We start from the raw sequence: 27628 nt of genomic DNA, 5'->3' as shown, positions 1-27628 counted from the left end.
CATTTGTAAACTCCCAGTGCGCGCGCTCTCCTACCAGCCCCTCCCTTAAATTCAGCTGGTTTATGGGCTCTGCCCGCTCTCCTTGCACTCCTCCGCTGTTCTCCTTGTGCTCTTTTATCTGTCTTTGCTCATCTGCATGTGCTCTTTTGTCCTCAAATTTGAACATATGATGAGTTGCAGTTCATAGATCCATTTTCAGCATTATGCAAGACCAGTAAATAGTGAGGGAATATTACTGAAGGAGCGCGTATTTTTAGTTTGCAAATCTTGTGTTTGGAACTGGAGAAATTAGTATACTAACGGGTAAAATGAGTTGTAGAATGATGACACTTCAATCTGTAATAACTTGGTGCTTGAAGTAAATGTTGTAAAGACCAGATACATAGCATTGATGGTCTGTGTATTTAATCTCGTTCTTCCTGTTTCTGTATTGCAGATAGATAATTGTGCATGTGGTGTAAGTTCAAGCTCCACAATGGCCTTTTCTTCAACTACGAAGGACATTAGGATGAAGGATTTCACTTTAAATGATAATTCAAATGATTCACTGATAACAGACCTCAGGTATTTAATTTTTTTTAAACTGCCTTGATTAATGCAAGATGGTTTATTAATTTTGAAGTTGACCTTTAAAGAACATGGGGAGTGGATGTAAACTCGATTCTTTCATTCCTGTGTGTTCTGTCCGAAAGCAGACTCTTGGTTCATTGTCTGGTGATGTTTCAACATGACCTGTTTTCTTGGCAGTTTTTTGTCAGTACTGATGTGCTGTTGCTTTCCACTCTTCGGGACAGGGCGAGGAGGCATGCCTCAAGTCTACCTCAGCCTGAGCAGGAATTGAACCTGCACTGTTGGCATTATTCAGAACCGTCTAGCCATCTAGCTAGCCCTTTGTGGTACGTTAAATTTGTTTTGATTATAAGTTATAACATCAGTTCTGTTTTTAAAAAAATACTTTATCAGAGGGTAAAATTTTAACCCAGCTTGTGCCTTCACCTGGAGTATTGTGCGCAGTTTTGGTGTCCTTATCTGAGGAAGGATGTCCTTGCTATAGATGGAGTATAGCAAAGGTTTACCAGGCTGATTCCTGGGATGGTAGGTCTGTCAATTCCTCCAGATTGTGAAGGGCACAGCAAACTGTGATCATGCGGTAAATCCTCCGTGGTTCATTCACACCACCAGCTAGCAGGAAGACTGACCTGCCATTAACCTCCATTAGGAGAATTGTAATGTGTTTTTACACGGGCAGATTTCCGACTTTTTGGTTCCCGTCTAGATTCTTTGCTCTGCCATCACCAAACCGGCTGTGGGTGGGACAGGAGAATTCCACCCTTTATATCAGACTGCACAGCAAGTTAGTGGGAAACAAAGTCCCCCAAAAAAGTTTTGAATTATTTAATCAGTGCATATTTGCAGACATAAATCATCAATATGAGGAAAGACTAAATTGGTTTAGGATTATATTCACTGGTGTTTAGAAGGGAGAGAGGGGATCTTTCAGAAACTTACAAAATTTTAACAGGATTAGACATGGTGGATTCGGAAAGAATGTTCCCAATGGTGGGGGAGTCCAGAACTAGGGGTCATAGTTTGAGGATAAGGGGTAAACTGAGTGAGGAGAAATCTCTTCACCCAGAGTGTAGTGAATGTGTGGAATTCACTACCACAAAATGTAATTGAGGCCAAAACGTCTGATTTCAAGAAGAAATTAGATATAGCTGTCGGGGCCAAAGGGATATGGGGAGAAGGGAGGATCAGGATATTGAATTCGATGATCAGCCATGATCAAGATGAATGGCAGAGCAGGCTTGAAGGGCCGAATAGCCTTCTCGTGCTTCTAGTTTCTATGATTCTATGTTTCATCAGGGTTCAAGGATTTATGTCTGCAAATAAGCACTGATTAAATAATTCAAAACACTTTTTGGGACTTTGTTTCCTTGTATGCTTTCACATTTCAAATACTCATCTAAATTCTTCTTAAATATTGTGAGGGTTCCTGCCTCTACCATCCTTTCAGGCAGTGAGTTCCAGATTCCTACCACCCTCTGGGTGAAAACGATTTTCCATAAATCCCATCTAAATCTCTTGCCCATTACCGTAAATCTACGTCCCCTGGTTATTGGCCCCTCAAGGGGAAACGTTTCTCCCTATATCTGTCCTTCATGATTTTATACCTGAATCGAGTCTCTCCCCCTGCCAGCCCTGCCCACCCCAACCTTCTGCACTGAGAAAAACCGCAACTAGCCTATCTTCACTGCTGAAATGCTTCAGTAAGAAGTCTCACAACACCAGGTTAAAGTCCAACAGGTTTATTTAGTAGCAAAAGCCACTAGCTTTTGGAGCGCTTGCTGCTCCTTCGTCAGGTAAGTGGGATTTCAGTTCACAAACAGGGCATATAAAGACACAAACTCAATTTACAAAATAATGGTTGGAATGCGAGTCTTTACAGGTAATCAAGTCTCAAAGATAGACAATGTGAGTGGAGAGAGGGTTAAGCACAGGTTAAAGAGATGTGTATTGTCTCTAGATAGGACGGTTTGTGAGATTTTGCAAGTCCAGGCAAGTCGTGGGGGTTACAGATAGTGTGACATGAACCCAAGATCCCCGTTGAGGCCGTCCTCATGTGTGCGGAACTTGGCTATCAGTCTCTGCACAGTGACTCTGCGCTGTTGTGTGTCGTGAAGGCCGCCTTGGAGAACGCTTACCCGAAGATCAGAGGCTGAATGCCCATGACCGCTGAAGTGTTCCCCAACAGGAAGAGAATACTCTTGCCTGGTGATTGTCAAGCTGTGTTCATTCATCCGCTGTCGTAGCGTCTGCATGGTCTCCCCAATGTACCATGCCTCAGGACATCCTTTCCTGCAGCGTATCAGATAGACAACGTTGGCCGAGTTGCAAGAGTATGTACCGTGTACCTGGTGGCTGGTGTTCTCATGTGAGATGATAGCATCCGTGTCGATGATCCGGCACGTCTTGCAGAGGTTGCTGTGGCAGGGTTGTGTGGTGTCGTGGTCACTGTTCTCCTGAAGGCTGGGTAGTTTGCTGCGGACAATGGTCTGTTTGAGGTTGTGCGGTTGTTTGAAGGCAAGAAGTGGGGGTGTGGGGATGGCCTTGGCGAGATGTTCGTCTTCATCAATGGCATGTTGAAGGCTCCGGAGAAGATGTCGTAGCTTCTCCGTTCCGGGAAAGTACTGGATGACGAAGGGTACTCTGTCCACCGTGTCCCGTGTTTGTCTTCTGAGGAGGTTGCTGCAGTTTTTCTCTGTGGCGCGTTGGAACATCTTCTCCGGAGCCTTCAACATGTCATTGATGAAGACGAACATCTCGCCAAGGCCATCACCACACCCTCACTTCTTGCCTTCAAACAACCGCACAACCTCAAACAGGCCATTGTCCGCAGCAAACTACCCAGCCTTCAGGAGAACAGTGACCACGGCACCACACAACCCTGCCACAGCAACCTCTGCAAGACGTGCCGGATCATCGACACGGATGCCATGATCTCACGCGAGAACACCATCCACCAGGTACACAGTACATACTCTTCCAACTCGGCCAACGTTGTCTACCTGATATGCTGCAGGAAAGGATGTCCCGAGGCATGGTACATTGGGGAGACCATGCAGACGCTACGACAGCAGATGAATGAACACTGCTCGACAATCGCCAGGCAAGAGTGTTCTCTTCCTGTTGGGGAACACTTCAGCGGTCATGGGCATTCGGCCTCCGATCTTCGGGTAAGCGTTCTCCAAGGCGGCCTTCATGACACACAACAGCGCAGAGTCGCTGAGCAGAGACTGATAGCCAAGTTCCGCACACATGAGGACGGCCTCAACCGGTATCTTGGGTTCATGTCACACTATCTGTAACCCCCACGACTTGCCTGGGCTTGCAAAATCTCACTAACTGTCCTGTCTGCAGACAATACACATCTCTTTAACCTGTGCTTAACGCTCTCTCCACTCACATTGTCTGTATCTTTGAGACTTGATTACCTGTAAAGACTCGCATGCCAACCATTATTTTGTAAATTGAGTGTGTCTTTATATGCCCTGTTTGTGAACTGAAATCCCACTCACCTGACGAAGGAGCAGCAAGCGCTCCGAAAGCTAGTGGCCTTTGCTACCAAATAAACCTGTTGGACTTTAACCTGGTGTTGTGAGACTTCTTACTATCTCCACGAAATGCTTCAGTCCAGGCAACAAGCTGGTGAATCTCCTCTGCACCCCCTTCCGTACATTCACATCACATCCTTCCTATAGTGTGGCAACTAAAACTGCACATTATTCCAGCTGTGGCCTAACGAGCATTTTATACAGCTCCATCATAACCTCCTTGATCCTATATTCTGTGCCTCAGCAAATAGTGGCAAGTATCCATCTTATCTACCTGTTCTGCTGCCTTCAGAGACCTAAGGATGTGCACCCCAAGGTCCCTCTCGTCCTTTGTACTTCTTGGTGTCCTGCAGTTCATTGTGTATTCCCTTGCCTTGTTAGTCCTCCCAAAATGCATTACCTCACACGTTTCAGGGTTATGTTCTGCCTATCTGACCAGCCAATATATATCTATCTGTGATAACCCCCAGGACTTGCATGGGGAATCCCTAATTGACTCCCTCTGTGGGACCTGTGGAATACGAGTTTCCCCCTCCTTGCTAATACCATACACACCGATTTTTGTATCATCTGCAAACTTACTGATCATACTCCCCACATCCCTGTCTAGATCATTGATATATACTACAAACAGCAAGGGACTCGGCACTGATCCCTGCAGTACACCACTGGACATAGACTTCCAGTCACAAGGACAACCTTCAACCAACATCCTCTGCCTCCTGCCACTAAGCCAGTGTTGGATTCAATTTGCCAAATTGCCCTGGATCTCATGGGCGCTTACCTTCTTGATTGGTCTCTATAGGGTGCATTTTCTTATTCAGAATAAACTTGAGCACAACTGGTTCGAAGTGGAAACTTCTTTATTAAGCATCCTTTATAATTAGCATTTTACAGGAAGTGATAGATATTAATTTTACTGGTAAGAGAGAGAGCTTGTACAGCAACTGAACAACTGAACACATAGCTGTTATCAACAATATAGCTTTTTGGTTATCTGTGTTTTTAAAGAGCTGGGCACAAGCAGTCTCTAGCTGCATAAACAATTGGCATCTGTGACCATGAAACACTGATGTTTACCTTATGAGAAAGCCTGTTTACCTTGCATTGTAGTTTCAAAGAATGGAGCCAAGTTTCTAGGCCAAACCCAGAATTCCAAGCTGATGTGGCCAAATCAGCTTAAAGCATAGCACAATTAGTCACATTAGGCAGGATTACCTTAAAATTAAGCCTTTTAACTGGGCAAACCATACAGAGAATCCCACAGTCCCCCATGTGGGACCTTGTCAAAAGCCTTACTGAAGCCCACGTAGACTACATCAACTGCACTGCCCTCACCTACTCAGCTAGTCACCACCTCAGTCAAATTTGTTAGCCGTAATCTCCCCTTGACAAAGCCATGCTGACTATCCTTGATTTAACTCTTGCCTTTGCAAGAGGAGATTAATTCTGTTCCTCAGAATTTATTCCAATAATTTCCCTACCACTGCTGTTAGACTCACTGGCCTGTAATTACTTGGGGTTCTTCCCTACTTCCCTTCTTGAATAATGGTACCACATTGGCTGTCCTCCAGTCATCTGGCACTTCACCTGTGCCTTGCAAATGTGGCCGTCCAGACTTCAAGGAGTGTCCAGGAATTCCAATATGCTGCAGGCCATGCAGAACATGGGACTGAGCTCCCCAGTTACACTTTAAGTTGAAAGATTCTTAGTTTGTTCCAAGTAAAATAACTATTTAAGTTATTTTTTAAAAAGCTAGAACTCTTACTTCTGAAAGCGAGAATTGTTGAAACGGGGTTAGCACACGAGTGCAAAGACTAACCTCAGCTGGATTCCAAGATAGTTGCAGAAATCCAGACGGAAGGAGACTGCTCTATTGCTATTGCACCACCTAGTGTCCAAAGCACAAGCTTTCAGTGGCTAATGTAGAAAAGTATTGGAGCCCCAAACTACACAACTGGTTTGTAGGGCCCCACAACTAGGGGGGCACGGTGGCACAGTGGTTAGCACTGCTGCCTCACAGCGCCAGGATTCAATTCCGGCCTCTGGTCACTGCCTGTGCGGAGTTTGCACATTCTCCCTGTGTCCGCGTGGGTTTCCTCCGGGTGCTCCGGTTTCCTCCCACAGTCCAAAGATATGCAGGTTAGGTTGGCCATGCTAAATTGATCCTAGTGTCAGGAGATTATCAGGGTAAATATGTGGGGTTACGGGAATAGGGCCTGGGTGGGATTGTAGTCGGTGCAGACTCGATGGGCCGAATGGCCTCCTTCTGCACTTTTGGGATTCTATTCTATGAACTAGAGCACATGAAAACTTGTAGAAAGGGTAGAATGTCATTCCATATGTTCCAAACTACTGGTTCTAATTTCTCTAGTGTAATCCCCTCATCACCACTGCAACCATGAGAATAAATACACTATTGAATGCCACAGCGTAGCATTTTTGCTGGTTGTTAGATGTGCTGTGGATAGTACTCTGAGAATGTTCTGGGGCGGAGATGATTGACCTTGAACAACATAACCACCTTTCTATGTGCTCGGTATGATGCAGCCAGTGGAGAGTTTTCCCCAAATCCCATTGACTTCAATTCTGCCAGGGCTACTTGGTGTCACATTCAGTGAAATGTTGCTTTGATGTCAGAGGCAGTTACTCACTTCTCACCTCTGGAATTTAGCTATTTTGTTCATTTGTGTAGCAAGGCTAAAGCAGTCTTGGTCCAACCCAAGCTGATTAATTAGAGAATAAGTGCTGCTTGATTAAAGCTTTTGACCCCAACCTCCATTTCGCTGAGGGTAGACTGATGGATAGTAATTTTAAAGACCTCTATGTTCACTCCTGAATCTTTTTTTCTCGAGGAAAGAGCTGCATTCTGCTCAGTTTTTCCTGATAGTTGTATCCTCTCAGTTAAGGCATCATATTTGTAAATCTTTCTCCATTGCCACCATACCCTTTTTGTAATGCGACAACCAGGGCAGTGTACGATACAGTAATTATGGCCTCACCAAGCTTTCATGTATTTAATGCAATTTATTTTCTTCTGTTGCTCTAGAAATGAATCCCAGTGATTTATTTTCACTTGTATGGCTTTGTTAATCTTCATTATTGGGAAATTTACTGATTATGTTTTGTTGGGCATCCCTATGCCTAAATCCCATTGCACATCCCATCCATTTAGACTTCTTTTCCAAGGACGAGGTGGTCTCTTACCCCTCTGCCAAACTGTGGACCAACTTACAGTCTGTAATTGAAATGCATTTGCCACTTACATGCCCATTTAACAAGCTTGTTAGTGTCTTCTAGTATTGTGTCACAGTCTTCCTTCATGTAAATAATATCCCCCAATTTGCATGGCTGCAGCCTTTGATACTGCTGCTGAGTCTAGATTATTCACGTAAATGGAGAACCGTGTAAAACATTACATTCATCCTTTGTAAGTTTATAAGTTTTCTGCTTTCTAACAAGTTTGCTACCCATTCAGCTAATTGTCCCCTAATTCCACATGCTCTAACGTTAATAATGAGTCTGCTATGTGGTACCTCATTTCAAAAATCTGTATGTGAATCCGCTGAAGAATGATATTTACTTGTGTAACGTGCTAATTATGATGGCTTGAAAGAACAAACCTGATCGGGGAGTTTTTTACTTTTTACAATGTCTTTAGTTTATTGCTTTGTTGGACTAAAATTCTTCTCCTTCAGCATTCAACTAGCCATGAAAGATGCTGAAATTCAAAAGCTGAAATCCAGCCTGATGAACAGTAAATTCTCAAAGCAAGAATGTGGTGATGTTTTCGGCAGAAGTTGCGAATTATTGGAAGGAACAAGCCCGGAGCTGATGTCAGACAGAACTAAAAAGGGTAAGTTGACACATGCCTGAGTTTGAGGAGAGAATAAATGTGAAAGTAATAGTTTAATCACAGCACAGAAGTAAAGGTTTTAAGTTTGTAGATATCATAATATAGTGACCTAGATCTTGCATTTCCTGGGAGGGGTGATCCCCAGAGGTCTCCACCCAAAGACCGCACAGAAATTGTCCATGAAGATTAAACTTCTGACGGGCTATTAGCTTACACGTGAAACCATCCGAAAGTCCGATTTTTAAATTGGAGGCCATAGATTGTTCAGACTCACTTAGCAGAAGAATTATCTGGAAACCACTTTTAATTCCTGGGTAACTATACTCCTAGCCACCCCCTCATGGGACCCCTTGATTACACCCCTCCGATTGGCTGCCGCTGCTCCGTGAGCTCTCAGCCACCCCCAACTATCCCTGCCCCCATCAGATCACTCAACCATCCTCCAATTACACCTCCAACCCCCGACTTAACCCTTCCACCCCCCCTCCTGCCCCACATAGGGAAAATTTGTCTTTTTTTCCACTGAAATCTTTGAGCGCTATCCTTACAGTACTACAATCCTGGTCCCTGTTTGTAAAAATGACCAAAAACAATTAATTATTGGAGATTTATAACTTGTCCGGTGTTGCCTTATTTTTAAGATTTCAAGCAAGGAAGTCAACCAGATAGTATTTGTCTTTTAATCTTGATAACGGGATTTTCCATCAGCACCAACACAACACAAATTTTGTAGTGACCATACAGCTGGCATAAAATACAATAATCAAAAAGTGCTTGTTCTTTGGATGAGGTCAGGCTTCTGTTACTATAGACCAAATGAAAAATCCAGAGAAAATGAAAAGTCCCTTTGATCTAAATTCTGATTTTTCTAGATGGGAGATAACTGACACGCCAGTATGCTCAATTGTGTCCTAATGATCATTTGCGCTTGCTTTGTGACAAGCGATCAAATACTGATCTGGAGCCCAGCTTCTTCATGCTGAGGCCTCCCTTATTACAGTGTTGCAATCAGCTAACTCAGCACAAATCTAGGGTTCAAGGTTGGGACATTATGCTTTTTTATATTCTTTGGCAACTAAAGCCCTTGGGCATTGTAACAGGTTTGTAAAATAACTTTTTTTTTCTTTTGCTATTTCTTTCAATGTGTCAGCTGACAGACAAATGGAAGTTGAGAAGTTGCAGACAGAATTATTGGAGGCAGAGACTACAATCTCAACGCTGCAGACTCGGATGACTGAACAGATCAATAATTTTCAGCAGATACAGGAGCAACTATTGGAAAAAAGCAAATACGCTGGAAAGGTGGAAGAGGAGGTGCGTAAATTGCACATCCAGATAAGTTTAGTCCACAATTCCATTTTAGTACACAGAGCTTTTCTTGCCATTTCCAAATAGATATTTCTGATTTGTAGGGTTAATTTATCATGAGTTGTCATTGGCGAATTGGTTTGATTTCACACATGTGCTTTCTTGTGTAGACTTGGAAATTAAGCAGGAATGCTGAATGAATTGGCTCCCCCTCCTCACCCTTTTGCGCTCTGGGGGTAACAGTAATGGCATGGCTACTGTCTTGACTGACATCAACGCTCCCTATGTTGGGGGAGGAATCTAAAGAACATTAAACCAGTTTTGATGCATTTTATCTATTTTACAATTGTGGGATTTGCTTACCAACTACGCTGATTTGTTAGTGCTTTGATTCGGAGTTTCATTGTTGACATAAAAAGTATGGTTAATTCCGTTTTATTAAAATAATGTTGGCTTGAGATTGCATTCACGTATGATAAATGGCAACAAGTAGATTTTGGTGATAGTAGTACCACTACCACCACTCTTGGTTCTTTTGTAATCAGTTTGCAAATTTTATAACACGTTTAGAGAAAAGTACATACTTTGGAATTGTTCGTATTTCTAGATCGTTGAGCAGTTTAGACAAGTTATTAGTTATAAATGACAAAATTGACATTGCAGAAATAACCATTTAAATCAGTAACGATCACCTTCAATAATCTTTCCATGTACAGAAAAATCAACTACGTAGGGCAACAATAGGAAATGTTCAAAGCTTTTAAAAAATTTAATTTCACTGTTTTTCTCTCATGTTTATAAAATGCAGCGTTAACATTCCAACTCTTAGCTAACCACGCGGATTTGCTTCTTTGGCGCACAGCCTTCTACACACTTCCTCATGAAGTCAGTTACTATAGTAGCGTACTTGTTCAGGCTGGTCAGAATTTTTAAATACTGACCAGTCCAGTGACTCCAAGCAGTCCTGTAGGAGATCATCTGATTCCTGAGACCAACATTGCATGACTTTCTTTGATGGATTCTCCCGCTTCAGTTTTTGCTTGTAAGCCGGGAGTAGGAGCATAGCCTTGTGGACTGATTTACCAAAGTGTGGGTGGGCAATAGAGCGGTAGGCATGTTTGTAATAAGGAAATGGCCTTAGTGTTAAAACAAATATTTTGTCTTTCTTCACTGTAGAATGCTTGCAAATCAAGAAGTGAAAGGGAGGTGAGAGCTTTATCACCAGGAAAAGGGTACTGAGAAAACTATTAGAATTAAAGATTGACAAGTCAATGGGACCTGATGTCCTGTGTTCTCAAAAGATGCAGCTATGGAGATTGAAATGGTGGGCGGAATGTTTCTAAGTGTCCAGCTATATGTCCAGATTATATTTTTTCAAAAATGTCTAGATTCTGGAATGGTCCCAATATTGGAAAATATAAATTTTCTGGCTCCTAGTTCAAATTGATGCCCTTATTTAGAGAGAAACAAGCTCATGAACCAATTGCTTACCTGCTTTCTGATGATTTCACACTTTTTTTTTCTTTTTCCTTGGATCTGGCCATCCACTCTCATTCTTTCCTGCTGGTCATCTCTCATTCTTGGCCTTGCCCCTCTGTTACCACTCTATTCTCGCTGGTGTCGCTCAGCTCTTGCTCATGGTGTCTGATTTCCTCAGTTATGTATTCCGTTTCTTTTCGTCACAAAATTGTTAATTTTATTTAGTAGCAGTTAAGAATTTTAGGAGTACATGACTGGTACGTATTGGACCCTCAGAAAAGTTTGGCAAATAATCATTATTTTTACAACTGTAACAAATGTTAAGACATCCATTAACAAAGCCTGCTGCTTCAATACTAAATATGCCTTTATCTCTGGACTTGAATCCCTTTTGATCAGGGACTGAGCTGGTTAGTTTTGAACCTATGACGTGATGTTAAAAATTTAATGTTTTTTTAAAGGAGTATGTAGCAACCTTGGTTACATTCCAAAAAGCCATGTGGTAAAAGATAGAATTGGAGCTGACCTTTATACATTTTTAGAAATATTTCTTTGCAGAAATACTCTTACAAACATGTACCTTCTAACCCCAACCACTATACAGTTTCAGCCTCTTCCTTTTTACAGCAGCATAAGTGAATCCATGATTAATGTCTACAATCTGTATGCAATTAAATACAGTTAACAAATTATAATATTATTGTGTGAACAGACTGCACATTAAGGCACCTGTGATGATTGTTTCCCTGTATCCGATTATAAAATAGCAATAATTGTTTGACTTTGTGTTTGCTATTTAAGAACCTCACCAATTTGGTCTTGCCAAAAATGTGACATTAGCTCAAAACGAATACAGAAATGTTCCTTTTCTCAGTAAAAGGAGGTTGTACCTGAGTAAAAAGCCAAATTTAAATTAACCAGTTGGTTTTCTGGGTTATTTATTTAGCTATTATATTCAGATCCTATGATAAAGGTAGATGAGGGCAGTGCAGTTGATGTTGTCTACATGGTCTTTAGCAAGGCCTTTGACAAGGTACCGCATGGTAGGTTGTTGCATAAGGTTAAATCTCATGGGATCCAGGATGAGGTATCTAATTGGATACAAAATTGGCTTCTTGACAGAAGCCAGAAGGTGGTTGTAGAGGGTTGTTTTTCAACTGGAGGCCTGTGACCAGCTGTGTGCCTCAGGGATCAGTGCAGGGTCCACTGTTATTTGTCATTTATATTAATGATTTGGATGAGAATATACGAGGCATGGTTACTAAGTTTGCAGATGACATCACGATTGGTGGCATAGTGGACAGTGAAGAAACTTGTCTCCAATTCTTGATCAATTGGGCCAGTGGGCTGATGAATGGCAGATGGAGTTTAATTTAGACAAATGCGAGGTGATGTATTTTGGTAGATTGAACCAGGGCAGGACTTACTCAGTTAATGGTAGGGCGTTGGGGAGAGTTACAGAACAAAGAGATCGAGGGGTGCATGTTCATAGCTCCTTGAAAGTGGAGTCACAGGTGGACAGAGTGGTGAAGAAGGCATTCGGCATGCTTGGTTTCATCGGTCAGAACATTGAATACAGGAGTTGGGACGTCTTGTTGAAGTTGTACAAGACGTTGGTAAGGCCACACTTGGAATACTGTGTGCAATTCTGATCACCCTATTATAGAAAGGATATTATTAAACTAGAAAGAGTGCAGAATAGATTTACTAGGATGCTACCGGGACTTGATGGATTGAGTTATAAGGAGAGGCTGGATAGACTGGGACTTTTTTCTCTGGAGCGCAGGAGGCTGAGGGGTGATCTTATAGAGGTCCATAAAATAATGAGGGTATAGACAAGGTAGATAGTCAATATCTTTTCCCAAAGGTAGGGGAGTCTAAAACTAGAGGGCATAGGTTTAAGGTGAGAGGGGAGAGATACGAAAGTGTCCAGAGGGGCAATTTTTTCACAGAGGGTGGTGAGTATCTGGAACAAGTTGCCAGAGGTAGTAGTAGAGGCGGGTACAATTTTGTCTTTTAAAAAGCATTTGGATAGTTACATGGGTACGATGGGTATAGAGGGATATGGGCCAGGTGCGGGCAATTGGGATTAGCTAAGGGGTTTAAAAAAAGAAAGGGCAGCATGGACAAGTTGGGCCAAAGGGCCTGTTTCCATGCTGTAAACCTCTATGACTCTAAACATCATTAATTCAAAATACTTTAATATGCCCATATCCATCTGTTTGACAGCTCAGGAAAACAAAGTCGCAACTTTCCACAGTGGAGGAACAGTTGGAGGAGAAAACCATGGCTTGCACTGCTAATGCAGTAAAAGTAATTGAACACGAACAGGACATTGCGGTAATATTGGGATAATAATGACATAACAATTGACGAGTAAAGCTCACATGGATTTGTAAATATTTTTCAACAACAGAGTAAAATACAATGACCAATTCCTATGTAAGATGTGACAACATTTTTAAATTTCAGCAAAAGGTCTGTGAAATCTGATTCATACTTACTGAAAATGGCAGTTTTGCTCAAAAGCCATACATTTCTGTTTTGCTATAATCCAAAGAAATAGATTTTCAGCAATTCCAATATTTAAACATTGAATTGAGAGCCCTTAACATTTTGTTGTGACTTGGAAACATGATATTTTGTGTGGAACTTGGAAAATACAAAGGTTGGCAGGTCTGTAAGTCAAATCAATTAATCTTTTTAATTTCTGGAAGCCATTTCAATCATGTTTTCATATCATATCAAAATATACTTTGCATTTTCTTGTAAAATATCAAGAGTAGATTTCCTGTTTAGCATTATCAGCATTGTTCGATAATGTGGAAAATGTTACGTTCACAAAAGTAGGAAAATCTAATCCAACCCCACCAGTTAATAGTCCATCCCAGTCATTAGCAAAATTATGAAAGGAGCTGTCAACAGGGCTATCAAGCAGCATTTAAAATAATCTGCTTACTGGAACTCAGTTTGAGTTTTGTTGAGTCCCCCACCGTCAACAACCTTGGGTGGAGGAGAGGGTCACCATTGACTAGAATCTAAACTAGATTAGCCACATAAATACTCAGTAGCTGTTTGGTAGTACAGTACTTGAATATCGCTGAAAAAAGTGATTTTTCTTTGTCAAAGCTTTTCATCTTGCGCTCAACAAGACAGCCACAAGAATACAATGCAAGGACAATCAACAAATTTATACAGTAAGAGAAGCGAGTGCTAATCGATTGACGGGTGGATTTGGATTGGTAGAGGCATTGCCATGGAGAATGTCATTCGCCATAAACTGGTGCAGTTAACTGCCAAGCATTGTTTGAAACTTAAACCAGGCAGCTTGACACTTGTCAAAACATTGCTTGAGGAATGAACCAGCAAATGGTTGTCACTTATTTTGTTTGACTGAAACAGGCACAATGGATATACATGTTTTTTTTTCTGTCTACAAAGAACAGGGCCCTGTGTATTAATATATGTAGCTTCCATTGCACACACAAGTACTACACTGCTAGCCTGACTGACAATCTTAAATTGGTTGTTAGTGTAATTATTAGCACACTGAGGATTACTTGGCAAATGTTATCCAATCGTGGAATCACATCTACTCATGAACAGGCCTCTTTTGGTCCTGTAAAGTGCACAGTCTACCTCAGATACCCTACAAGGGCAAGACATCTCAAAAATTTGAGGGACAGGTAATGCTCGCTGTTTCATGCTATTACCAGGCAACAGTAACACCAGTGGCATTTACTACTAACAGAATGCTACCATCAAGCCAAAAATATGTTCTCTCATCACATAAATGAGTATTGTGGTATATGAATTTTAGTGCCAGTGTAATGCTCGATATATGAGTCATTTGCCCCAAAGACCAGCAGATTGTATCAAACAGTATGTCCCTTCTGCTGTGCGTAATGGGAAAGGTACAAATCATGCCAAACTGGCCTGTGCATATAAAACTCAAAGCCACCGTGTCCAACATTAGATGTGATTTCTGAAATTGGACCATTTGCTAAATAGTCCCCGGTATGCTAAGAATTATGCTGACAACCAATTTAAGATAGTCGGTCTTGTAGCAAGGCACATTTGCGTGAACTGGAAGCTACATATATTACTACACAGGGCCTTATTCTTTGCAGATGGACAGAACAGGTACACATATTGCACCTGTCTGTTAAACAAAATAATTGACAGCCATTTGCTGGTTCATTCCACAGGGAAATGCCATGACCAATCAGAGTCAAGCTGCTTGGTTTAAATTTCAAACAATGCTTGGCAGTTAACTGTTAGCCACCATCAACTGGTGCATTCTTCATAGCGACATCACTACCAAACAAAGTTCACTTGCCAATCAGTTGGCACTCTCTTCTCATTCAGTATAAATTTGTTGATTTCCCTTGCCTTGCATTCTTGGGAATGTCTTGATGAGTAAAGATGAAAAGCTTTGATTTTAAAAATAGTCTCTCTTTTTCGGCCCTAACTGCCAGTGTGGGTCAGAGGCTGAATATTCTGGAATGTGTGGCTCACATCCTCACTATCCAATGTTTTTCTACTGTCTAGAAGTAGAGTGTGATTTATTTCTGTACATTTGCCTGGCTGTTGCATGTGCATCCATACTCTAGAACCTTGATGCAATCCAGGACCAGGCTTGGTTTGCATCGCTAGCCTATGGTTCAGCCCCTCTACTGTAGTTGCACGTGGTGCACTGCAATCATAATCTTTTGCTCCTCCGAAACCTATAAACTTCATCAACTAGAAGAACAATGGTTGCTGGATTTGAGGATAAGGAGTAGACATTTTAGAACTGAGGTGAGAAGAAATTTATTCACCCAGAGGGTTGTGAATGTGTGGAATTCACTGCCACAGAAAGTAATTGAGGCCAAAACGTCTGATTTCAAGAAGAAATTAGATATAGTTCTTGGCTAAAGGGATGGGGAGGAAGGGGGAATCGGGATATTGAATTCGATGATCAAAATGAATGATCAAATGAAGCAGGCTCAAAGGGCCAAATGGCATACTCCTGTTTCTAGTTTTTATGTTTCTATGTTTATAGCAACCACATCACCTCCAAGTTCAAGTCGCACTCAATCCTGACTTGGGACACATTTCAAGGATCCTTCAATGTTGCTGGGCTAAAATCCTCTAACTCCATACTAATAGCATTGTGGGCACACCTCCATCATGGTTCAAGAAGGCCACCATTTTATGTCTTGCAGACTCCCTCAGAGCACAGTGTTGATTCTCAGAGTGAAGAGAATTCTTTATTTCATTATTTTAAAATGGTAAAGTCCCCATTCAGTTGTTGTAAACAATGTTTTAACTTGGGATAGTGACAACATTTGGACTCCTGCAGATCGGTAATAGCACAGAGGATGAAAGCATGGTAGCACAGTGGTTAGCACTGCTGCCTCACAGCCCCAGGACCCGGGTTCAATTCCGGCCTTGGGTGACTGTCTGCGTGGAGTTTGCATGTTCTTGTTTCTGCGTGGGTTTCCTCTGCGTGCTCCTGTTTCCTCCCACAGTCCAAAGATGTGCAGATAGGTGGATTGGCCATGTTAAATTACCCCTCAGTGTCCCAAGATGTCTAGGTTAGATGGATCAACCATAGTAAATGTGAGGATTTTGGGGGATACAGCGGGGAGAGGGCCTGAGTAACATATTCTGTCAGAGAGTCACTGCAGACTCAATAGGCTGAATGGCCTCCTTCTGCACTGTAGGGATTTTATTATTCTATTCCATCTCAGGATGGTCTATTAAATGCTGACCTTGTCAGGTGAGCACACAGCCTAGTAATGAATTTAACAAAAGAGGGACTTTGGTTATAAACAGAACCAAATGCATTTTGAAATGCTAAACGTGGAACAGTTTTATATTCAAACATACCTTTACTGATTTGATAACAAAAGCTAGAAATTATTTTCTGAGGTAAATTACCCTTCGTCAGTTAAGTAAATATACAAATTGTGATTGGAAAATATGTCCCTCACTTTTTTCCTCCTTCCCTTCAAGTGTTTCACATACAAATCATGTACAGTTGAAGAATAATGTAATTTTTAACTGCTGTTTCTCTTAAAATACTAGGAAAAAAATAACGAAATTTTTAAATTGGAAAAATTCATTGAGGAGCAACATCAGGAAAATATTGCTGCACGTGAACATATGAAGAAGATTCAAACTGACCAGTGCCATGAACTCGAGAAACAGATTGAAATTGTAAGCTTATGTTCCAACTTTGTGTTACCTGGCACGCTACCAACCGGAATTCTCTAATAATCAGAATTTCTGATGGTGCTTTTTAAAAACTGGTCACTTTCTGTGTTCAGACTATTCATTTTTTTTAAAGAAACTAATAATAATAGATTGTTAATCTGTAGAAGTTGTTATTAGGCTTTGCATTGAAATTGTTACCTTATTCAGTCAGTATTGTGCCTGAACAAACATTATGCTGCTTGGAGCAACTGTCAGTGAAACTGGTTTGTGTGTTTTTTTTTACATAAAAGCCGGTCTGAAAATCATGGTGTGAGTTGTGACAGTTTTGATGGCCCAGCTGCTTCCCCTCTCCAATACAGAGCAACGCCTTGTTCTGTGTCCTGAGTAATATAATTCCAAAGATGCGCAGGTTAGGTGGATTTGCCGTGCTAATTTGCCCCTCGGTGTCCAAGAGATGTGTAGGTTAGTTGGATGAAGCCACGGTAAGTGTGTGAGGTTATAGGGATATGGTGGGCGTGTGGGGTGCCGTTTTGGAGATTCAGTACAGTTCTTGATGGGACGAATGGCCTCCTTCTGCACTGTACAGATTCTATGGTAATTAACTGGCATTTTGATTTCCCACATCACCATTCCCTGAACATGCTGGTTAGCAAAGATTTTACTGTAATTACTTGTAGATAATTATTGCTAGCATAGTCCGATATGTTACGATCCCCAAGTTGGCTCATTTTAATACGTGAGAACTTTTAAAATAAAGACTTATTTTTAGAATGCGAGTTATAAAATTGGGGCTGTACTCATTGAGGGAATGCTGCTCTTAAAATGTCCACTAGGAGTTGCCTGAGAACAATAATTACTTTTTTGACGTTTCAGATCATGAGCTTTTGTTTTTCCTGAGTAGTAATTGTTTTTCTCTAAGGTTTGATTGCAACAATTATAAATCTGTCAAAGTAGATTAGGAGAAAAGTTATATTCATTTAAAATGCTTGGAGTTTAAAACATTAGCAAGTTTATTTAAAATGATGAGAAGTGTTAGTTTGTCCTACATTGGGAAAAACTTGTCAAAGTTGCTTTGCTGTCATTGGAGAGTTCAGTGAATTGCTGATAAATGAGTCAGCAGTTGTTAATGTCACCATCAGACATGTTTCCATAGTTAAGTACTATGTATGCATTAGGAAACCACTGGTGTACCATCCCATAATTGCCCATTTACTGTGGCCTATGCAAGTAAATTATATTCATTTTTATTTTTTTTTCTCAAAAATGCTTTGAAACATTTAAATTTATTTTTGAAATTTGTTTCTGAAATTTATTTTTGTGAGCATCAAAAATCTGTAATCCCATGTATTTTCAGATAGTTTGAACACACCTTTGCAGTACCTCATTTGTAGGCTGCTACAGAATCCACAATAAAGGATATTGTATTTCGAAAGGTGTGGCCGTGCTTCTGAAAATTGCCACTGCCTTTAGTTGTACTTTGATGCTGGAATGACAAGTTTTGCTTTGTGCATCACAGTGATTCCATTTTTTTTCACTCCTCTGCAGGCAACAGTGCAGTTTGTCAGCATATCAAAAGTCCACTTGTCTGTGCTGTCTATCAATATTGCAGTGATGATACTAAGATCTGTGTAATGTAAGGCTTTTTGCTGGTTATCAAGAGTACTGTTGGGCTGCAGGGCCCAACTTTTGACACTGCTGTCTAAGTAACTTGTAATGCCATATGGGACCACCCTTCAAAGTGTCATAGATCAACTCACGCAGTCGAAGTCTTTTACGCATCATGCTGAATTCCAAGCTTTTTTTCTAGTCTTGGCTACATGTGGTGATCAGTGCAGTTATCGTTCTTCCTTTTAGGCTGGCCTTCTATTTTTATACTGGCAAATTTCATTGAAATGACTTACCATTCTGATTTCAGGTGCACAAAATCTTTTAAGCTTGAACTTAGCATAACTCTGGCATCTTTCTTTTATGCATCCATTCAGCTGTAATCCATTGATTCTGTTGAGTAATTTACTGTGGGTTTTGTGAGACGGTGGACAGAATTTTCTCATCCTCCCCGTGGCAGGTGGGAGTGGAGAATCTGGAGAGGTAAAAAATTGGATTCCTGCTAGTTTGAAAACCATTTGCAATTGTCCTGACAATTCTTTAATGGTGGGTTGGTGGCGGGTCAGGTATCCCACTGACTGGTGACATGAATGCCATTTGCACTCCATTATCATCTCATGAATGCCAGTAAATATGCTTCTCGCCGGAATTACATGGCACCTTCCAATTTTTCATCAAGCCAATGGGAATTCACACTATTCTTTTTCAAACATGAATTAGACGAACGTGTAGTATTCGCAACTTGAGGTGAGTACAACATTGTGACAGCGTTGCATTGGTCTCATTGCGATGCCAGTAGAATGCCCCACTGCTGGGGGTGTAGGTGGCTGCTCCGTTGTCCTGGAGGATATCACTGTGCTGTGCAGTGCCACTTGAGCAGCACTGAACACCAGCATTTCAACCAGGGTGGAGTTAGGGGAGCGGAGTAGGAGGAAGAATAATGAAACATTGGGAGCAAAGGGACAGGAAGCAGAGTAGGGGGAACAATGGCAGGCAGAAGTGTGACTAAGGGTTTGGAAGCTGGAGTCCAACAAGAGAAACAGAATCACCCATCTATCTGCCTGCACCTTGGGTGTGACCACATCTCTGTAACTTCTGTCTGTGATGCTTTCTGCCACCTGCATGCTCCTAAGTGCATCCAACTGCTGTTCCAACCTAACCACGCGGTCTGTGAGGAGCTGCCATTGAATGCAGGTGTAGCCATCCGGATCGCTGGAAGCATCACAGACCTGCCACATCTCACAGTTAGAGCACTGCACCCCGCTGACTGACATTTTGTTGGACTTTCTGTACTGAGCATGAGGCCAACCATTGCTCCACAAATCTGTTGTGGGGGTAAAAAACCGCTGTTAAGTGCCAATCAGACCAACCATTATAGTTTCAAAAACAAAAAAATTGCATAATTCCAATCTTAATATTATCCAAATAATATCCAAATGGAGCATAGTATTAGAGGGTTGGATGTAGAGAAATTTGTTGAGTGTATTCAGGAGGAATTTCTCATTCAGAATGTGGATGGTCTGACTGAAGAGGGGACAAAACTTGACCTCTTGGGAAATAAGGAGGAACGGGTGACAGAAGTGTTAGTGAGGGATCACTTTGGAACCAGTGACCATAATTCTATTAGTTTTTAGATAGCTATGGAGAATGATAGGTCTGGCCCAAAAGTTAAAATTCTAAATTGGGGCAAGGCCAATTTTGATGGTATCAGGCAGGAACTTTCAAAAGTGAATTGGGGGAGTCTGTGGGAAGGCAAAGGGACATCTGGTAAGTGGGAGGCTTTCAAAAGTGTGTTAACCTGGATTCAGGGTAAGCACATTCCTCTTTGAGTGAAGGGCAAGGCTGGCAGAAGTAGGGAATCCTGCATGACTCGGGATATTGAGGCCCTGGTCAAGAAGAAGGAGGAGGCACATGACATGCATAAACAGCTGGGATCAAGTTAATCCCTTGAAGAGCATAGGGGGTGTAGGAGTAGAGTTAAGAGAGAAATCAGGAGGGCAAAAAGGGGACGCGAGATTGTTTTGGCAGATAACACAAAGGAGAATCCAAAGAGCTTCTACAAATACCTAAAGGCCAAAAGAGTGACTTGGGAGAGAGTAGGGCCTCTTAAGGATCAACATGGTCATCTATGTGCGGATCCACAAGCGATGGGTGAGATCCTACTTGAATATTTCTTATCAGTATTTACTGTTGAGAAAAGCATGAATGTTAGGGAATTTGGGGAAATAAATAGTGATATCTTGAGGAGTGTACACATTACAGAGAAGGAGGTGCTGGAAGTCTTAAAGCGCATCAAGGTGGATAAATCCCCAGGACCTGATGAAGTGTATCCCAGGACACTGTGGGAGGCTCAGGAGAAAATTGCGGGTCGCCTCGCAGAGATATTTGAATAATCAATAGTCACGGGTGAGGTGCCTGAAGATTGGAGGGTGGCAAATGTTGTGTCTTTGTTTAAAAAAGGCTGCAGGGAAAAGCCTGGGAATTATAGGCCAGTGAGCCTCACATCTGTGGTGGATAAGTTGTTGGAAGGTATTTTGAGAGACAGGATCTACAGGTATTTAGAAATGCAAGGATTGATTACGGACAGTCAGCATGTCTTTGTGAGTGGAAAATCATGTCTCTCAAATTTGATTGAGTTTTTTGAGGGGGTAACCAAGAAGGTAGATGAGGACAGTGCAGTTGATGTTGTCTACATGGACTTTAGCAAGACCTTTGACAAGGTACCGCATGGTAGGTTGTTACATAAGGTTAAATCTCATGGGATCCAGAGTGAGGTCGCTAAATGGATACAAAATTGGCTTGATGACAGAAGCCAGAGGGTGATTGTAGAGGGTTGTTTTTCAAACTGGAGGCCTGTGACCAGCAGTGTGCCTCAGGGATCAGTGGCTGGGTCCACTGTTATTTGTCATTTATATTAATGATTTGGATGCGAATATAGGAGGCATGGTTAGTAAGTTTGCAGATGACACCAAGATTGGTGGCGTAGTGGACAGTGAAGAAAGTTATCGCGGATTGCAATGGGATCTTGATCAATTGGGCCAGTGGGCTGACGAATGGCAGATGGAGTTTAATTTAGATAAATGCGAGATGATGCATTTTGGTAGATTGAACCAGGGCAGGACTTACTCAGTCAATGGTGGGCGTTGGGGAGAGTTACAGAACAAAGATCTAGGGGTACAGGTTCATAGCTCCTTGAAAGTGGACTCACAAGTGGACAGAGTGGTGAAGAAGGCATTCAGCATGCTTGGTTTCATTGGTCAGAACATTGAATACAGGAGTTGGGACGTCTTGTTGAAGTTGTACAAGACATTGGTAAGGCCACACTTGGAATACTGTGTACAGTTCTGATCACCCTATTATAGAAAGGATATTATTAGATTAGAAAGAGTGCAGAAAAGATTTACTAGGATGCTTACGGGACTTGATGGTTTGGATTATAAGGAGAGGCTGGATAGACTGGGACCTTTTGCCCTGGAGGGTAGAAGGCTGAGGGGTGATCTTATAGAGGTCTATAAAATAATGAGGGGCATAGACAAGGTAGATAGTCAATATATTTTCCCAAAGACAGGGGAGTCTAAAACTAGAGGGCATAGGTTTAAGGTGAGAGGGGAGAGATACAAAAGGGTCCAGAGGGGCAATTGTTTCACACACAGGGTGGTGAGTGTCTGGAACAAGCTGCCAGATGTAGTAGTAGAGGCGGGTACAATTTTGTCTTTTAAAAAGCATTTAGGCTGTTACATGGGTAAGATGGGTGTAGAGGGATATGGGCCAAACGTGGGAAATTGGGACTAGCTACGGGGTTTTTTAAAAAAAAAAGGGTGGCATGGACAAGTTGGGCTGAAGTGCCTGTTTCCATGCTGTAAACCTCTATGACCTCTGAAATAAACATACTGATTGACATAAGCCGGGTGGAGAAGGAGATGTTTGGCGATCTGTTTCTGCTGATACAGTTCTTGTTGCCAGGCATCTTTGACTCTCTACCCTCATCAAATCTCTTTCTCTAGACTTCTATGTGGTGGTGCTCTCGTATTGTTCTATTCCTACCTGCCACACTAAAGATTCATTGGGCAGGATTATCATGGAGTCAGGCTAACTCCACAACTATTTTAAAATGGAGGCTGGACCTAATTTCAGGATTCTCCGAGCTGCCAATTTTAGTCAGTGTGTGATATGTGTGCAGGCAGCAAACCTTCCCAACCTGGTCAGCTCTGTTGGGGTAGCACCCCACAATTTTCATGGATCAGCTTATAAGAACATAAGAAATAGGAGCAGGAGTAGGCCATCTAGCCCCTCGAGCCTGCCCCGCCATTCAATAAGATCATGGCTGATCTGACGTGGATCAGTACCACTTACCCGCCTGATCCCCATAACCCTTAATTCCCTTACCGATCAGGAATCCATCCATCCGCGCTTTAAACATATTCAGCGAGGTAGCCTCCACCACCTCAGTGGGCAGAGAATTCCAGAGATTCACCACCCTCTGGGAGAAGAAGTTCCTCCTCAACTCTGTCTTAAACCGACCCCCCTTTATTTTGAGCTTCTTCACAACTTGTGGTTCATGGCTCCTTGGAGGAGTCGTGAACCATATTCAGGAACCTTTTAACAGGTTAGTTCAAAGATCTTACCCATGGCTTCCATACCCACTTACCTAGTATTCATTATATTACAAAACCAATGAGCCATATAATAACAATGGCAAGTATTGACATATGAGGGAGAAAGAAAATCTCTCACATCTGCTGTGGGGGTAAAAAAACTGCTGTTGAAGAGTCAATCAGACCAACCATTATAGTTTCAATAACAAAAAAATTGCCTAATCTCAATCCTTTTAATATTATCCAAATAAACATACAGATTGAAATAAGAGATCAAAGAAAACTTATTATAACCTCACAAAGATATCAATCAAAGTAATCATTTTGGGCTGCTGAGCTAATTTGTGTGCCTTGGAGTTCAGTCAAGTATTCATAATTAATCCAGGTGGAGAAGAAGATGTTTGATTATCTGTTTCTGCTGCTACAGTTCCCAGATAACCTTGGGATGTCATGAAAGACACATTATAAATGCAAGTCTTTTCCTTTTTGTTAAGCTTGAAAGTCAACTGGAAGAGAAACAGCAACAGTTGAGAAAACAAAAGCAAACAATATCAACTGTTCAGGAAGAGATGTATGCCAAGCAAAGCAAAATTGAATCATTGGAATTCTTACTTGAGGAAGCCAGACAGGCAAGCTTTAAAAATAACATTTTAATGGTTCTTATTTTTACTGTTTCAATTCATTGGGGATTGCACAAATTTTAACTTTATAAAAAGATTTAGCACGTGTCAATGTTTTTAAAGGACTCAAAGTATAATGATGTGAAATATGTCCAGTTGAATTGCTGGCATCTGAAATAGCTTTTATTTGAAGTGATGATGTGGAGTTGCCGGCGTTGGACTGGGGTAGGCACAGTAAGTAGTCTCACAACACCAGGTTAAAGTCCAACAGGTTTATTTGGTAGCACGTGCTACCAAATAAACCTGTTGGACTTTAACTTGGTGTTGTGAGACTACTTACTTTATTTGAAGTGAGTCATTTCTCACAGCTATGTATTGTTAAAAGTTCTGAGTTAAGCCTTTAACATACATCTATGCTAGGATTCCCTTCAGAGAAGGGAACTCTGAAAACCAGCTCCACGTGTGCATTGAAGTATAACAACCCAATCAGCAAATCCAACAGCAAAACGTTAAAGCACTAGAAAAGCTGCTGGCCATGCAGATCTTGGCTGGTATATTCGGAAACTCGCTTGCAATGCTTCATGGCTGTATGAATATGGAAAAATATCAGACAGAAAAAGACTAGCAAGTCCTTCTCATCTGTCGCCTTACACTGATGCCTTAGAAAAACGGCAGCAGAGGAAAAAGGCTAAACCATTCTGCCCCTCAAGCCACTATTCAATTAGATCATAATTGATCTGTACCTCTCCTCTATTCAGCCATCTAATCCAAATCCCCTCACTTAACAAAAAAAATTATTGTCTGTCTTTAAAAACAAACGTTTTGACTCCACATCCAGTCTTTTGGGGAGTAAGTTCAGATTTTCACTACCCTCTGTCTGGAAATTTTTTTTCCTGACTTCCTAAATGGCCTAACATTCACTTGAAGATTTTCCTCTGTAGTTTTTCAATATCTACCGTATGAGAATACGTCAGTTGTTTTAAGCAGCTTGATTAGATCACCCATCTAAATCTTGGGAAGCAATTTTGAAAAAATCACCTTAGTCTTTGTAGGTCAGTTTCCCTGTGAGTGCTGAGCAGCCTTGTCAAGATGGGCTGTATTTTTGTCTCTCTGGGCACATGCAGCCCTTTCAAAATTGTATTTTTTTTAGATATATAGTCTTGCCTTGCTCTTCCTATCAAAATGTCTCATTTCACAATTCTCTGCATTAAGTTTCATCCGCTATGTGTCTGCTCATTCAGGCCACAGAGACACAAAATCAAGTTACAGAATACTGATTAGAATGCGAATCTTAAAGATACAAACAATGTGAGTGGAGGGAGCATTAAGCACAGGTTAAAGAGATGTGTATTGTCTCCAGACAGGACAGTCAGTGAGATTCTGCAATTCCAGGAGGCAAGCTGTGGGGGTTACTGATAGTGTGACATAAAGCCAACATCCCGGTTTAGGCCGTCCTCATGTGTGCGGAACTTGGCTATCAGTTTCTGCTCAGCGACTCTGCGCTGTCGTGTGTCGTGAAGGCCGCCTTGGAGAACGCTTACCCGAAGATCAGAGGCTGAATGCCCGTGACCGCTGAAGTGCTCCCCCACAGGAAGAGAACAGTCTTGCCTGGTGATTGTCGAGCGGTGTTCATTCATCCGTTGTCGTAGCGTCTGCATGGTTTCCCCAATGTACCATGCCTCGGAACATCCTTTCCTGCAGCGTATCAGGTAGACAAACCGCACCGACCTCCTCAGAAGACAAACACGGGACACGGTGGACAGAGTACCCTTCGTCGTCCAGTACTTCCCCAGAGCAGAGAAGCTACGGCATCTCCTCCAGAGCCTTCAACATGTCATTGATGAAGACTAACATCTCGCCAAGGCCATCCCCGCACCCCCACTTCTTGCCTTCAAACAACCGCACAACCTCAAATAGACCATTGTCCGCAGCAAACTACCCAGCCTTCAGGAGAACAGTGACCACGACACCACACAACCCTGCCACTGCAACCTCTGCAAGACGTGCCGGACCATCGACACGGATGCCATCAGCTCACGTGAGAACACTATCTACCAGGTACACGGTACCTACTCTTGCAACTCGGCCAACGTTGTCTACCTGATACGCTGCAGGAAAGGATGTCCCGAGGCATGGTACATTGGGGAAACCATGCAGACGCTACGACAACGGATGAATGAACACTGCTCGACAATCACCAGGCAAGACTGTTCTCTTCCTGTGGGGGAGCACTTCAGCGGTCACGGGCATTCAGCCTCTGATCTTTGGGTAAGCATTCTCCAAGGCGGCCTTCACGACAGCGCAGTCGCTGAGCAGAAACTGAGAGCCAAGTTCCGCACACATGAGGACGGCCTAAACTGGGATGTTGGCTTTATGTCACACTATCAGTAACCCCCACAGCTTGCCTCCTGGACTTGCAGAATCTCACTGACTGTCCTGTCTGGAGACAATACACATCTCTTTAACCTGTGCTTAATGCTCCCTCCACCCACATTGTCTGTATCTTTAAGACCTAGTTGGCTGTAAAGATTTGCATTCTAATCAGTATTCTGTAACTTGATTTTGTGTCTGTTTGCACTGTTTGCACATTTCCACTCCATCTGATGAAGGAGCAGCGCTCCGAAAGCTAATGGCATTTGCTACCAACCTGGTGTTGTTAAAACTCTTACTGTGTTTACCCCAGTCCAACGCCGGCATCTCCACATCATGTCTGCTCATTCCACCAGTCTTTCTATGTCGTCTTGAAGCTTATCACTATCCTTCTCCAGTTCATAATGCTTCTAAGTTTTGTTGTAAATACAGGCACACTTTCTAAAAGCTCCACTTGAATTTTTAGCTCATCCAGTAACATCATCTTCCTTGGTAAATACAGATGCAAAGTACATGTGTCGTACCTCAGTATATCTTCTGCATCAAGTTCTGTTTGCAGTGTTTGTGTCTCCTTCTTTGTGCTAAATACCTACTTAGGTTTGTGATTGACACAAAGATTTGGGGATCATTTCCGTTGATTTAGCACAGCTAAACCTACAACTGTCTTGTTTCATTGTAAAGCAGCAATTATGCATGCATACTTGAAAGGTTCAGATTGCAGGTCTCCAATTATCACAAATCATTATGTTGCATGTCCCAGCAACCGTGGCAAAGGAGAATTTGTTAATTCAGCTGAGGAGGAGACCAACCAACTTATGACTATGCTCAGAAGTATATAGATATGTGAATTGATCTATTTGTAGCTTGAGAACAGAACATAAGCTATTAATGCTTCTATTCATAAAATGGTCAAAAGTTCAAAAGAAAATTTCCATTAGCAATACAACAAATGTTTGTGAACTTTCCAATACTTGTTTATTTAATTTATTATCAGAGTCAAACTCCTGTTCTTAGCAGGTTTGCAAAGTCATCTATTGTTATCTATTCCATGCCACCATAATTTTAACATTTTATTTATAATTCTAGGAAGCAAAGAAACAAAATGAAAGAAGTGATGCTGCATTAAAAGCTTTACAAAATCAAGCAGAAGAAGAAACTTCCAAAGTCTGTAAACTTTAGCCAATACTCTTAATTTAACAGCTCTTTTATTATAGATAGTAAATGTATTAAAAAAGTAACTTCAAATTATGTGACCATTTTATTAAATTAAAGTCAGTAATGTTTAATAGCAGACTTTCAAATGTTATGCATTTTCACTGAACAAACAGGTTAAAGGGCTGGAAACAGCAATGGTGATTTGCAAAGAAGAGCTGAAGTTGCAGTTGCAACAAGTTGGAGATAAGAGGGAACAGCAAGAGAAACAGATAAGAAAGAAGTCGGAAGAGGTAAATTTTACTGACATCTATTGCTACCAAAGTC

General features: G+C 41.7%; 1 protein-coding gene across 6 annotated transcripts in view; it reads left to right on the top strand.

The window, feature by feature from the left end:
* Positions 1-27628, top strand: part of ccdc18 (coiled-coil domain containing 18) — a 136182-nt gene that overhangs the window by 49192 nt on the left and 59362 nt on the right. For all 6 annotated transcript variants that reach the window (XM_078218846.1, XM_078218850.1, XM_078218847.1 and 3 more), the window contains 8 exons: positions 437-564; positions 7814-7971; positions 9122-9285; positions 12988-13098; positions 16831-16962; positions 23654-23788; positions 27236-27313; positions 27478-27594. In XM_078218846.1, coding sequence (XP_078074972.1) covers positions 437-564; positions 7814-7971; positions 9122-9285; positions 12988-13098; positions 16831-16962; positions 23654-23788; positions 27236-27313; positions 27478-27594 — 1023 coding nt within the window. The remainder of the gene's footprint in view (positions 1-436; positions 565-7813; positions 7972-9121; positions 9286-12987; positions 13099-16830; positions 16963-23653; positions 23789-27235; positions 27314-27477; positions 27595-27628) is intronic.

Source organism: Mustelus asterias, chromosome 8 (assembly GCF_964213995.1).
Source record: "Mustelus asterias chromosome 8, sMusAst1.hap1.1, whole genome shotgun sequence".
Lineage (NCBI taxonomy): Eukaryota > Metazoa > Chordata > Chondrichthyes > Carcharhiniformes > Triakidae > Mustelus > Mustelus asterias.
Note: the sequence above shows the minus strand (reverse complement) of the source record. Positions and strands in the feature narration are given on the sequence as shown.